The following is a 12500-nucleotide window of genomic DNA, read 5'->3' on the forward strand; positions in this document are numbered from 1 at the left end:
GCAGTGATATTTTGGTGTTTAGCTGTCTTAACATTAATAGTTTTTATGATTATCTATCTTATGGTTAGTATTTTTAGCATTTGGCTGTCCTAACATTAATATTTCTAGTGTTTATCTATGTTAGGATTGGTATTTTTGGTCTTTAGCTGTCCTAACATGTATATTTCTGGTGTTTATCCATGTAAGCAGTGATGTTTTTGGTGTTTAGCTGTCCTAACATGTATATTTCTGGTCTTTATCTATGTTAAGATTGAAATTTTTGGGGTTTAGCTGTCCTAACAACAATATTTTTGGTGTTTAATCATGTTAGGATTGATATTTTGGGTGTTTAGCTGCCTTAACATGTAATTTTTATGGCCTGCTGTGTGCAGGCTGCTGGCGGAGGAGGAGGAGAAGGTGAAGTCTCTGCTGGCACTGCAGGAGGAACAGGAGGAGCAGATCCTTCAGACAGAGAGAGAGAAGCAGGAGCTGAAGCTGGAGATGGAGAGAAAGTGCCAGGCTCTGGAGGAGGCGCAGGGCCAGCTGGATAAAGTGCGGGCCAGCCGGCGCAGAGTGGACCAGGACATCGCTGTGAGATTCACACTCATTCATCTGCAAATCTGGAAAAAATGCCTTTTTTTAGTCCAAATATCATAATGAAGGATTTTCTAGACAAGGAAAAATATTGTCTTGTTTTCAGAAATATGAAAAATAAAATACGTTTGCAGCTTCTGGTTCATTCAGACTTTAAATAATGAGTCAACATTCTGTAAAATTTTCCTTAAAACCAGCAAAATATTCTGCAAATGGGGTAAGAAAATAAGATTATAACTGAAAGCTGCAACCAATTTTTTTTCGTATAGTAAAGCAGTTTCTAGAGAAATGGAATATTTAATGAGAAATCGGTGGGCGTGGCTTGTTTTTTCTACTGCAAGCTGATTGGATGTAGTAAAGTAGGTGTTTTATTCAGAAAGATGAAGAAAATGGTTTGGAGAGAGCTATTACAACCTAACAGACTCCTCCTGCTCACCATTTCTGTTCGATGTCCAAACTGACAGCTAGAGGGGCGTGGTTAAGCATGTTAGCCACGCCCAATACTTCAGACAGACCTAATCTGAGAATTGAACCGAAAATTCAGATTTTAGTTCAAGATTATAAGGGTAAACATTATTTTTTTTTCTTAATGACATGCACAGATGATTCATTCATCACTAGCAATGAGAGCTAACCAAATCAGTATGGTTAGTTTTGATTTCATTTGTACTTTTAAGTTTTAATTATTGAATTTTTTTAACGCCAGAACAGCTTTATGAATGATTTACACAAGACCTCATTGTGTTTGTGTTTGGTGAATGAGGATCAGTGTTCTGACAGCATGTTTTTTTGATTTAGCAGCATATTCATGAGTTTATCCATCCGCAGGCTGCTCAGCGTAAACTCCGGCAGGCCAGTACGAGTGTTAAACACTGGAACGTCCAGATGAACCGCCTGATGCACCCCATCGGCCCTGGAGGTTTGTTCATTTTTACACCATTGCTGAAAAAACAGTGAAACTATTTTTAAAATTCAATAAAAACACAATAGAAACTGTCACAGAAGTTCTAATGGTTTCCACTGCGAACATCATTAAAACTATTACAAGCCTTGAAATTTTAGCCATTAAAACTAGTACATTATTGTCACGATCACCAGCGATCCCATCCTTGCAGATCACTGGAGAGCTACACACCTGTCACTGAACTGGACTACAGATACCATCTTGCCCCTCACACACACACCAGTTCCTGATTCCCCCCGATTACACACACACAGCTGGTAGCTCTTCATTGACTGATTACCTGGACATCCAAATGCAGCGTCTTTATTATCAAGAGTAGTCAGGCAAGCAATGGTCACAAGCAGGAGCAAACGGTAGCATAAAGAGCAATCCAAAAACGTAGTCGGCTCAAAGGAGAAGAGATTGGCGGCTTACGGCATAAACAAAACACATAGTGCGCGTCAGGAAACATGGCAAGGAAGAACAAGACAAGGAAATTCATAATAATGCTACAGGTTAACAAGACTCAGCAGTAAGTGTGAGAGGTAAATCTAAAGTCCAGGTGATCAGTGGGGAAATCAGGAACTGGTGTGTGTGTAAGGTGCATGATGGTATTCGTAGTCCAGTTCAGTGACAGATGTGGAGTTCTCCAGCCATCTGCAAGGATTAGATTGCTGGTGATTGTGACAATTATTATGGTTTATACCCAGCAGGCACCTTGATGCAAAAACTACCTTGATGGTAAAACAACATCAAATTGACATCTAAAGTTGGCGTCACAAAAACACGTAAAAAGACGTTTTTTTTTATTTTAGTGGAATGTCGTTTTGACACCAAGGTAATTTACATGCATTCCAGGGATACAAACTCCAATGTAAATTTGTAATTAAAGCTGTCAGATGAATTAAACTTTTTATTATTTGTGGTGGTTAAAAGGACCGTTAAAACTGTATATGGATGTCAGATGTATGTCAAGGGTTTTGATGTCCAAATAATTAGCAGTATTGCTGTGTTCTTGATGTCGTTTTGATAGATTTATTGATTTTAACATGCCAAAAATGGAAAGGACCATTAGCTCCCATTAAACCTAATATAAATTCCATTATAACCATTAACCCTTAAAGACCTAGAGCTTATCATTGCAGTTATTACTGTAAATCATATGTTGAATATTTACTGCAAGTGTCATTTATTCATTTTCTTTTCGGCTTAGTCCCTTTATTAATCTGGGGTCGCCACAGCGGAATGAACCGCCAACTTATCCAGCACGTGTTTTACACAGCGGATGCCCTTCCAGCTGCAACCCACCACTGGGAAACATCCATAAACACTCATTCACACTCATACACTACGGTCAATTTTAGCTTACCCAGTTCACCCGTACCGCATGTCTTTAGACCCGTGGGGAAAACCCCAGCACCCGGAGGAAACCCACGCCAACACGGGGAGAACATGCAAACACACAGAAACGCCAACTGACCCAGCCGAGGCTTGAAACAGCAACCTTTTTGCTGTGAGGTGATAGCACTACCTACTGTGCCACCGCGTTCCCCGACTGCAAGTGTTGCCGTGAATATAGGCTGCTGATGTAGTATTAAAACATAAATAAGTAAATAATAGTTATTTTCATGGCAGCTGTCTCGGTTTTTAAGAGTTAAAATGATTACCAAACCATTTAAACTTCTGTTTCTGGTTTTGTTGTAGTTTAGCAGAGATTTTTGATCACAGCTTTGATCTTGACTCATTTTTCTGTCATGTTTTCCTAAAAGAAAGGCGAGCATCCTCTGGTAACCTTCTCGCTCCGCCGGTTCGCATCCCATCCGTCAGTGAGAGCGAATCCAGACCTCCAGAGAAACAAACCATCAAACAAAACAGCCTCGACTGCGGAGAAAGCAGCAGCGCGGAGAATATGGACTGCGGAAACACCGAAAACTCAGAGCCGACGGATGTTTAAGAGAGTTTAGCTTGTTGATTTTTTTAAAAGCACCAAAACAAACCCAAAAAAAGCCCCGCCTCTTTTTATACCTCTGCTATGTTTACTACTCGTGTAGCAAAATTTCTCTGGCCCAGCTCTGGCCCACACAGTTAGCTTTTGCTTGGCCCACATGCTGTAGTGTATTACGGTACCTGACTCGACCGAGTCTGGCTTCCAGACAAGAGCCAAACATAGACCATATCTGGGCCAAGTCTCAAAGCAAAGTTAACAGAGGCTGAACTGGGCCAGATATGTTGGTGTGTCACGACTGCAATGAAATTGATAAAGCCATGAAGCACTGCCCTTTAGGTGCGCTATGGGCGTGCTTTTTCTCGAAGAAACCTGATTGGTAGAATTTTTTTGCCTTTATTCAAAAATAATAAAAATGTATCAAGATAGGCCAAACCTACACGGCCCACATACCCATTATTAGCATCTGGGCCAAATGCTACATTTGATATCTGGCCCAAGTGGTGTGCCGCGTTAAAAAACGTTGCCACCTCTGACAAACCCGGGTCCTGTTTGGCCCACCTGCTTTATGACAGGGCCGGATGAATGCCTGCTGTGCCAGCTTTATGTCAAATCTGGGCCAGAATTCTTTACTACCTGGGTACATAGCAAAATTTCTCTGGCCCAGCTCTGGCCCACACAATCAGCTTTTGCTTGGCCCACATGCTGTAGTGAATTACAGTACATGACTCGACTGAGTCTGGCTTCCAGACAAGGGCCAAACATGGACCATATCTGGGCCAAGTCTCAACCAAGTTAATAACCCATAACTGTGGCTGAACTGGGCCAGATGTGTCTGGGCCAGGTGTATCACGACTGCAATGAAATGGATAAACTCATGAAGCATTGTGCTTTAGGGGTGCAATTGGCATGCTTTTTCTCAAAGTAACCTAATTGGTATTTTTTAACGCTTATTTTAAATGTGGGTCAGAGTAGGCCAGACTATCATGGCCCACATATAAATTTTTAACATCTGGGCCAAATACTACATTTGAAATCTGGCCCAAGTCTTGAGTGCTGCCTGTAAGACGGTGCCACCTCTGCCAAATCTGGGCCATGTTTGGCCCACATGCTGAATGCCTGCTGTGCCAGCTTTATGCCAAATCTGGGCCAGAACTCTTTGCTACCTGGGAAGCGACTGTATTATCATCAATAACGTTAGCTGTTCAGCACAAAAGTTCATAATATACAAAATTGTAAACAATTAAATCTTACCTACGAAATGTTCTGCCTTTGTGCTTTGTTTTCTTTGTTTGCTCGTTACTACATGTGTAGACAGCGCTAAAGTCCCGCATCTTCACGTAGCAACACTGTCTTGACTAGTGCGGTTGAATGACATTTGTGCTGGGAGCACTGTACAAATATGGCGGCGCTATTGACGCATGCTCAGGGTCCCTATGCGATATCTAGTGTATATATCTATGGCACACACATTTATATCTGACAAATCATCTTCCAAAAAGTACATCACTGAAGCACAGACTGATGGAGCGCAGGCGCACACTTTACTAAAGCTATGCATATTTTTAAAATGTAATCACATCTTGGCATTTCTATCAAGCATTTTTAACGCGGTATTCCAAAATGTGCATAACAATATGCTACAGATGGAAACTACCCACATAGCAAAATTCTCTGGCCCAGATCTGGCCCACACTATCAGCTTTTGCTTGGCCCACATGCTGCAGTGAATTACGGTGCATGATTGGACCAAGTCTGGCTTCCAGACAAGGTTTGAACATGGACTATATCTGGGCCATGTCTCAGCCAAGTAAAAAACCCATAACTGAGCCTGATCTGAGCCAGTTGGTGTGCCACAACGATAAACTGCTATTTTCTAAAAGCAACCCCTGCTAAAAAATGCAGCTTAAACCAGCCTAGGCTGGTTGGCTGGTTTTAGCTGGTCGACCAGGCTGGTTTTAGAGGGGTTTTGGCCACTTCCAGGCTGGTTTCCAGCTATTTCCAGCCTGGTCTTAGCTGGTCAGGCTGGAAAAAGACCAGCTAAATCCAGCAAAAACCAGCTTGACCAGCCTGGTTTAAGCTGGACATAGCTGGTTTTGACTGGGCTTCCAGCCTGCTAGGCTGGTCAAGCTGGTTTTAGCTGGTCATCTTCCAGCCTAACCATCTAAGACCAGGCTGGAAATGGCTGGAAACCAGCCCGGAAGTGGCCAAAACTCTCTAAAACCAGCCTGGTTGACCAGCTAAAACCAGCCAACCAGCCTAGGCTGGTTTAAGCTGGATTTTTCAGCAGGGACCTGATTGGTAGAATTGTTCTTTATTTTAAATAATTATTATTAAATGTACATTAAAAGTGGGTCAAGAAAGGCCAAACTTACGGGCTCACATATACATTTTTTACATCTGGTCCAAATAAACTTGATATTTAATTTGTGCTGCCGTAAAGACGGTGCCACCTCTGCCAAACCCAGGCCATGTTTGGCCCACATGCTGTACGCCAGTGCCAGACGAATGCCTGCTGTGCCAGCTTCATGCCAAATCTGGGCCAGAATTCTTAGTCACTGTGTTTAAATGAGTTTTAGGCCTATAGTGTACATAAATAAAGCTGACATAAACTCGATGAACTTGTCTCTGAATCATAGCTGGAATCGTGACTGACTTTTAAACGTGTGCTTGTTATTGTTGATTGCTGTGATAAACTTTTTGGTGAAACTGCTGTGGTTTGACTTCCTGTTTCCTGTGTCAGCATATAAGATGCGCTCGTTTAGACAACTGCTGTCTTAGTTACTGTCATGAAGGATAATAAATGAGTAGAAAAACAACATGGGAGTCTCGACTGTTTTTTCTTTTAAGTATCATCTATATATTCTTGCTCAAAAGGTACTTTGAAAATCACTTCAGGTGGAACAAATGCCAAATATAAGCCACCTGACGTCACAAAAATAAGATATTCATTGACGTGATAAAAAATGTGAGGTGAAATATATTTTAAACAGTGTTTGGATGTTCAAAAACATTTAACAAACATTTAAATAAATCTACTTTCATCCCGGTTTCGCGGCGAACGGCGCCATCTGCTGGCGTTGACCGGAAGTCAGCTGAAAACTTTACATGTAAAAACATTTAAAAGGGAAACTAAATATTAAAATGACATTTAACAGCGCGTGTGTATTATATATGTCGTAAATGCAGAAATAGCCTCGATGAGGAGGTCGTTATAGGGTTAAATGAAACGGTCTGCGGTGACGTCATGCCAGAGCGGTGACGCGTATGACCGGAGCGCGCTCCGTCGGGACTCCCGTATGAAGATGAAGAGCGTCCCGGTAAACATGAAATACTCCCGCGCTGGAAAATAACCCCAACGGAAGGAGTTAACGGGCCTTCCAAGAGGAAAGATCTGTGAAAAAGTAAGTTTGCTTTTCCTTCGTTTGTCATGTGGAGTGGAATTCATGCGAGATTCGGGCTGTTTATGTACGGAGACCGTGAAGTTCACGTCTATGAAAAGTTTTGAAAAGAGTTTTGTGATGTCATGTAAACAGATAGATAGATAGATAGATAGATAGATAGATAGATAGATAGATAGATAGATAGATAGATAGATAGATAGATGTCGTTACACAGACAGAGAGACGGACAGTGTAGGCTTGTTGTTTGTAGGTGAAAATTGTTTTGGGGTGATTTTGGGACAGTTTGTGCTCTTGCAACACTCTCCGGCTTAAAAAACAAAAACAAAACAAAAATCTATAATAACCACCACAGATGTCTTAATAGTTTCTATTAGACATTATCACATTTTGACCATCAAAACCAGCACATTATTTTGGTTTCTAGTGTGTGTTTGGATACATTCCATTAGGATTTATTTGATTTTTAATTAAGAAATTTTACCTATTAAAGGCAAATAAATGACCAGTAGAGAGTTATGGGATTGGTAGTTTTCATTAAAACTAATTTAGAGGTAAAGTTGGTTTTATATTCGCATATTCGTTCATTTAGCAGTCTCTATATTGTTTACCATGTTACTTTCAATATTCGATGACTTTTAAACAACATTAACACTATCTAATTGACTGTGAACAATGTTGTACTTTGATAGTCATTTGCTGCTTGTATGGTTTACCTATTTACAATTTGCAAAGAACACTTTACTGAAATTATATTATAAAGGAGAATATCCGAATATAAAACTTTACCTCTATAAAACTGATACCGATTCTATTTAAACCCTGTTTGTCAGGGTTGTGTTCACTTAAACACACACAAACACCAATAAAGAGATTTCAAATCACTGGAAAGCCATTTTGAAGGTTATCAAAGGGACAGTATACCCCAAAATTTCTTCTTAACTTTAATCAAGTTTTACTTTTGAACATAAAACAATATATAATGAAGAATGTTTGGAAATAAGAAGCTATTTTACATCAAAAGTAGAAACATAAGTGATACACTAGAAGTAATTTAGAATTATGTAGTTTTTTCTTCATTATATCACTTGGGTAAAGTTGTTGCACATTCGTTCAGTGACATGTTTCCTGTATTGTTTACCATGGTACTTTGAATATTCAGTCTGAAATCACCTGTAAAAATGACTTCAAAGTAACATTTAGCACTATTTAATTGACTAAAAAAGTACTCTGATAGTCACTGCATGCATATATACAAACTGCACTGACACCGTTTCAATTTACTAGAACTTTACTAGAAGTAAAAGTGGTAGAAAAATTAAGGTGAATTGAAATAAATAAAACATTCAATAGAGACAAGTGAGTAAATGATTCAATTCATGTTTATTTCTCTAGCGCTTATACGATGTAGATTGTGTCAAAGCAGCTTAACATAGAAGTTCTAGTAAAATGTGTCAGTCCAGTTTTCGCAGTTCAGTTCAGTGTGGTGACATATTGAAAGTCTTTGGCTGCTTTGTCGCTTTAATTCATCTTTCCATGTAAAAACACACATAAAGAGCCATCAAGGCCAGAGATACGCACACTCGCATCCAAAAAAAAAAAAAAAATCTGTCGATGTGAACTTTGAGATGTTTGTAGTGGGATTCATTCACTGACCCGAAGGCCCATGACCCGCTGAATATCAACACACAACCTGTTCACCGTATCTCCTTGACCTCCAGTGTTGTAGATCTGCTGTTCAACATAGGATGAGTGTCGTTTGCTAAACCACACAGAGGCCTATGTTTGATTTCTGCTAACAGCGTCCGACTGTTCAATCCGTCTGTCTGGTGTCAGGTTCGAGGGAGGTTCCTTCCTTCCTCGCTGTGGTCTGTGTAAATGTCAACACTTGTAGTTTTCCCAGGCTGTCCGTCGCACATTCCTGAAGGCCGTCTGAAAGCGCTCGAGATGGCGAAACGCAGGAGTTTAGGAAAGCAGTGACATTTGCTCTCCAATGAGTGTCAGAGTATTTTGGAGGTTAGCAATGTTGTAACGGAACTGATTTATTGGAGTAGCATTTAAATCTTTAAATTCAGGTGCAGCATGAGTTTTTCTTTATTTGTTATGATTTTAATAGTTCATCATCAGTATTTAATAGTCTATTTAATGTAAATATAGTCTGTTTTTTAAGGTTAAAAATGTCATCTTTATTATCATCAAAAAAGTATTTAACAGTAAATATTATTTATTTAAATTTTCTTTCGACAAATAGAGGTGTCTGCCTTTTTAAGGGGTAAAAAAATCACTCGTTATAATGATGTTTTTAAAAAAAATAAGATTTTAATCTTTCTAGATGCACCATCAGTTGCGACGCTTTTAGGTGATGATGATTTTAGTAGCTAATAGGGATGATGGCATTGTCTGAATATCACGTTTAACAACTATAGCGAGACGCGATCCAGCGGTACATCGTCGATAAACTGTCCGGCGTGCACTGCTGTGCGTTTTTAGCGGACGGAGGGCTGTTCAGAAATGCTAGGTAAAACACGGTGTGGATGTGGATACATTTTTGTTTTAAAATGCCATTTTAACACTAAGACGTATTAGTGTAAACGGGGCCTGAGTGTGTATTTTTCGGAAGCGGGTTTGCGATGGGGGCAGGGCGGAGGATTGGCAATGCTGGCTAAAGCCTGGTTTATACTTCTGCGTCAAGTGACTGGCGTGACCCACGGCGCATGCAACGCGCGCAGCTGTGCATTTATACTTCTGCATGCTGTCTCTGATGGTCTGCATTAACACTTCTGAAAGACTAGTTGGCAGTGAGGTGTAAATCTTCCTCTGTGTCGAGTTTCTTTGCTGCTTTTCCTGAACACTTCCTGGATGTACAAGTGGCTCAAACTCGCTCATTTTGAGGCAGGAACCGGCGGACGTGCAACAACTTTAACTATGAGGTAAACACAAAACAAAACTTTCCATCAGGAGCTCCTTCACGGGACTCCACACTTGTAAACAATCGCTCCATTGGGCTCGCGTCCAGCTCGCGGCCATTCACGCGGCTCTCTGTCCCGCCCAGACTCGTCAGCGCTACCAAGCCGACCAATCAGAGAGCTTGCGCTATGCGTCGTTGCGACGTGTAGTTACAAATTTTGAGAGGTGCACGTCAGTGACGTCGACGGCCACGGCGAAGAGCTATGTGTCAGCGCTGTAGCATACGCCGGCGTTTGACGCAGAAGTATAAATCAGCCTTTAGCGTCATGTTGCCAATTGGCCAATGATAGCATAGTCTATCGGCCCAATCAGCTATTAAGTATTTAATTGTCCGATTCTTGTTGTTGATGAATGAGGGCAGGGTTCAGATTTATACTTGCTCTGCCAAAGTTTTCGCTGACCCCACCAAAAAGCAAAAAAAAAAGTTAATAGCTATATCTTAGCCACATACATGTTTTCCGCTACATTCATTCTTCCGTGGCGGGGCGCCACACTAAAATTCGTCCCGCCACGGCTACATTACAGCTTCTTATTCAAAATGTTCAATCGTTTTTTAAATAGCGGGTTAAAATCGCACCGAAAACATATTAAAGGCTAAGTGAATTATAACAGCGCAAACTTTTCTGTGACCATAGTAGTGCTGTACGTTGTGTTTAACCCTTCGAGGTGAAGTGCTGACTGACTTGACAGGTGCGTGATGCGCGATTCTAGCAAACACGGCGTAGCTTTCAGTTGTGACGAACATGCTTTATTTATAGATAAAGGTGTGTAGCTCTACATATAATGACTTTATCTTGCTGGAGTTTATAGCCGTTTCACTTTACTTCAGGATGCATTAATGCCGCGGTCCGCTCCGCAAGTCTATTAGAGACATTCATAAATATTCATAGCAAATCTAATAAATGTTGGAGACATACTCGGTACATAACCGCACTAAATCACACTTCAGCCACGTTTATTTGAGGGCGCAAGAGAATTTGCACATGAGCAGCATATATTTGAGGGCGCGCAAGAAGTTTTGTACACGAGCAGAGGAAATCGGCGCTCAAGCAGAGACTGACATGCTCGTAGGCTATTACATGAATGCGATCTCGACGTAATACTGCGCCCATGACATTTGTCAATGAAATAACGCCACATGTAGTGGTAGATCTGTGTAAAATGGCCAACAGAGTCTGCCGCCACAGCTGGAAAAAACCCAAGAGGAAACACTGACATATTTAAAATAATGTGTCAAAAGCCGAACATAACTTTATACATGCGCTTTTTATTCAGCGTGACATTTCTTTAAATATTACGGACAATTGAGTGGCGCAGTGGGTAGGACTGTTGCCTCACAGCAAATGGGTCGCTAGTTTGAACCTGGGTCAGTTCAACACGACCTCACGGCAATTCGTACAATTTACTACGACTTGCTCATCCCCCAATGACAATTGGGTTTAGGGCTGGGCTTAAATGCCTCCTTTTTAAAATCGTACAGTTTCGTACAACTGAACTCGTACGAATTTGTACGAATTAGCCTCTAAATTGGCAAAACATAAAATACTTACGTTTTCTCGTGAGATCAGGCTGGGTCAGTTGGCGTTTCTGTGTGGAGTTTGCATGTTCTCCCTGTGTTGGTGTGGGTTTCCTCCGGGTGCTCCGGTTTCCTCTACAAGTCTAAACACATGCGCTGTAGGGAAATTGACGAACTAAACTGGCGGTAGTGTTTGAGTGTGTGTGTGTGTGTGTGTGTATGTGTGTGTGTTTGTGTATGTGTGTGTGTCTGTGTGTGTTTGTGTGTGTTTGTGTGTGAACGAGTGTGTATGGGTGTTTCCCAGTACTGGGTTGTAGCTGGAAGGTCATCCACTGTGTAAAACATATGTTGGATTAATTGGCGGTTCATTCCGCTGTGGTGATCCCTGATGAATAAAGGGACTAAGTCGAAGGAAGATGAATGAATGCATGATAAACAGTGTCACAACAATTATCCTATACTGATGCAAGTATCTGCTGTATCCCTTCTAGAACTAAACCCTCAGCTTCCTATGATGCATTGCAGTTATGCGTTTAATCTTTTGATAAGAGGTCAAAGGTCAACTGAGCATCTTACTATATGCCGCAGGAATAGTGTGTGTGGTGACCTTCGACCCCTGGTGCTGCTGTATGTAAATTCTGCAGTGTGTTAGTAGAGTTGAGCTGCTCTTATTGGAGGACTGAGGGTTTGTTTGAACACACTCATTGATCCTGACACTGAGCTCATAACACTCCACTGACCAATCACAGCACAGCGTGGTCATCTGACCGCTCTGATCCACCAATGAGAGTGTTGATATTGGGTTGTTTGTCGGAGGTTGTTGTTGTGGTGTGTTTTACGGACGATCTGTGCTGCTGTTTGTTTGTCCAGCACAGACACATGATGACTTTCATTTCTGAGAAGCAGATGATGACGACCACACACTTATTATTGACTTTTATTTACATTTTATTGTTATGAATTCAATTCAAACATATATATATTACTGTTATATTTAATCTATTATATTTAATATGTTATATTTAATATATTACTGTTTTATTTACATTTAATTTAATTCAGATTTTAGTTTTGTTTAATTTTATTCTTGTTCTAAATGTTATTATAATGGCAGCGCTAAATCTAAAGTAAAACTTGTATATTATTATTATATTG

General features: G+C 40.7%; 2 protein-coding genes across 10 annotated transcripts in view; both read left to right on the forward strand.

The window, feature by feature from the left end:
* def6b (DEF6 guanine nucleotide exchange factor b) overlaps positions 1-6280 on the forward strand; it is a 20970-nt gene extending 14690 nt beyond the window's left edge. For 2 of the 6 annotated variants that reach the window (XM_003200920.7, XM_009295778.5), the window contains 3 exons: positions 372-570; positions 1402-1492; positions 3286-6280. In XM_003200920.7, coding sequence (XP_003200968.1) covers positions 372-570; positions 1402-1492; positions 3286-3470 — 475 coding nt within the window. In that variant the 3' untranslated portion in view covers positions 3471-6280. The remainder of the gene's footprint in view (positions 1-371; positions 571-1401; positions 1493-3285) is intronic. The other 4 variants (XR_012397581.1, XR_012397583.1, XR_012397582.1 and 1 more) reach the window with 4 other exon arrangements.
* Positions 6281-6758: 478 nt separating this feature from the next.
* The window catches only part of pparda (peroxisome proliferator-activated receptor delta a), a 25408-nt gene continuing 19666 nt past the window's right edge, over positions 6759-12500 (forward strand). For all 4 annotated transcript variants that reach the window (XR_012397589.1, XR_012397588.1, XM_068216510.1 and 1 more), the window contains exon 1: positions 6759-6865. The gene's annotated coding sequence lies outside the window, so the exon portion shown is untranslated. The remainder of the gene's footprint in view (positions 6866-12500) is intronic.

Source organism: Danio rerio, chromosome 22 (assembly GCF_049306965.1).
Source record: "Danio rerio strain Tuebingen ecotype United States chromosome 22, GRCz12tu, whole genome shotgun sequence".
Taxonomy (NCBI): domain Eukaryota; kingdom Metazoa; phylum Chordata; class Actinopteri; order Cypriniformes; family Danionidae; genus Danio; species Danio rerio.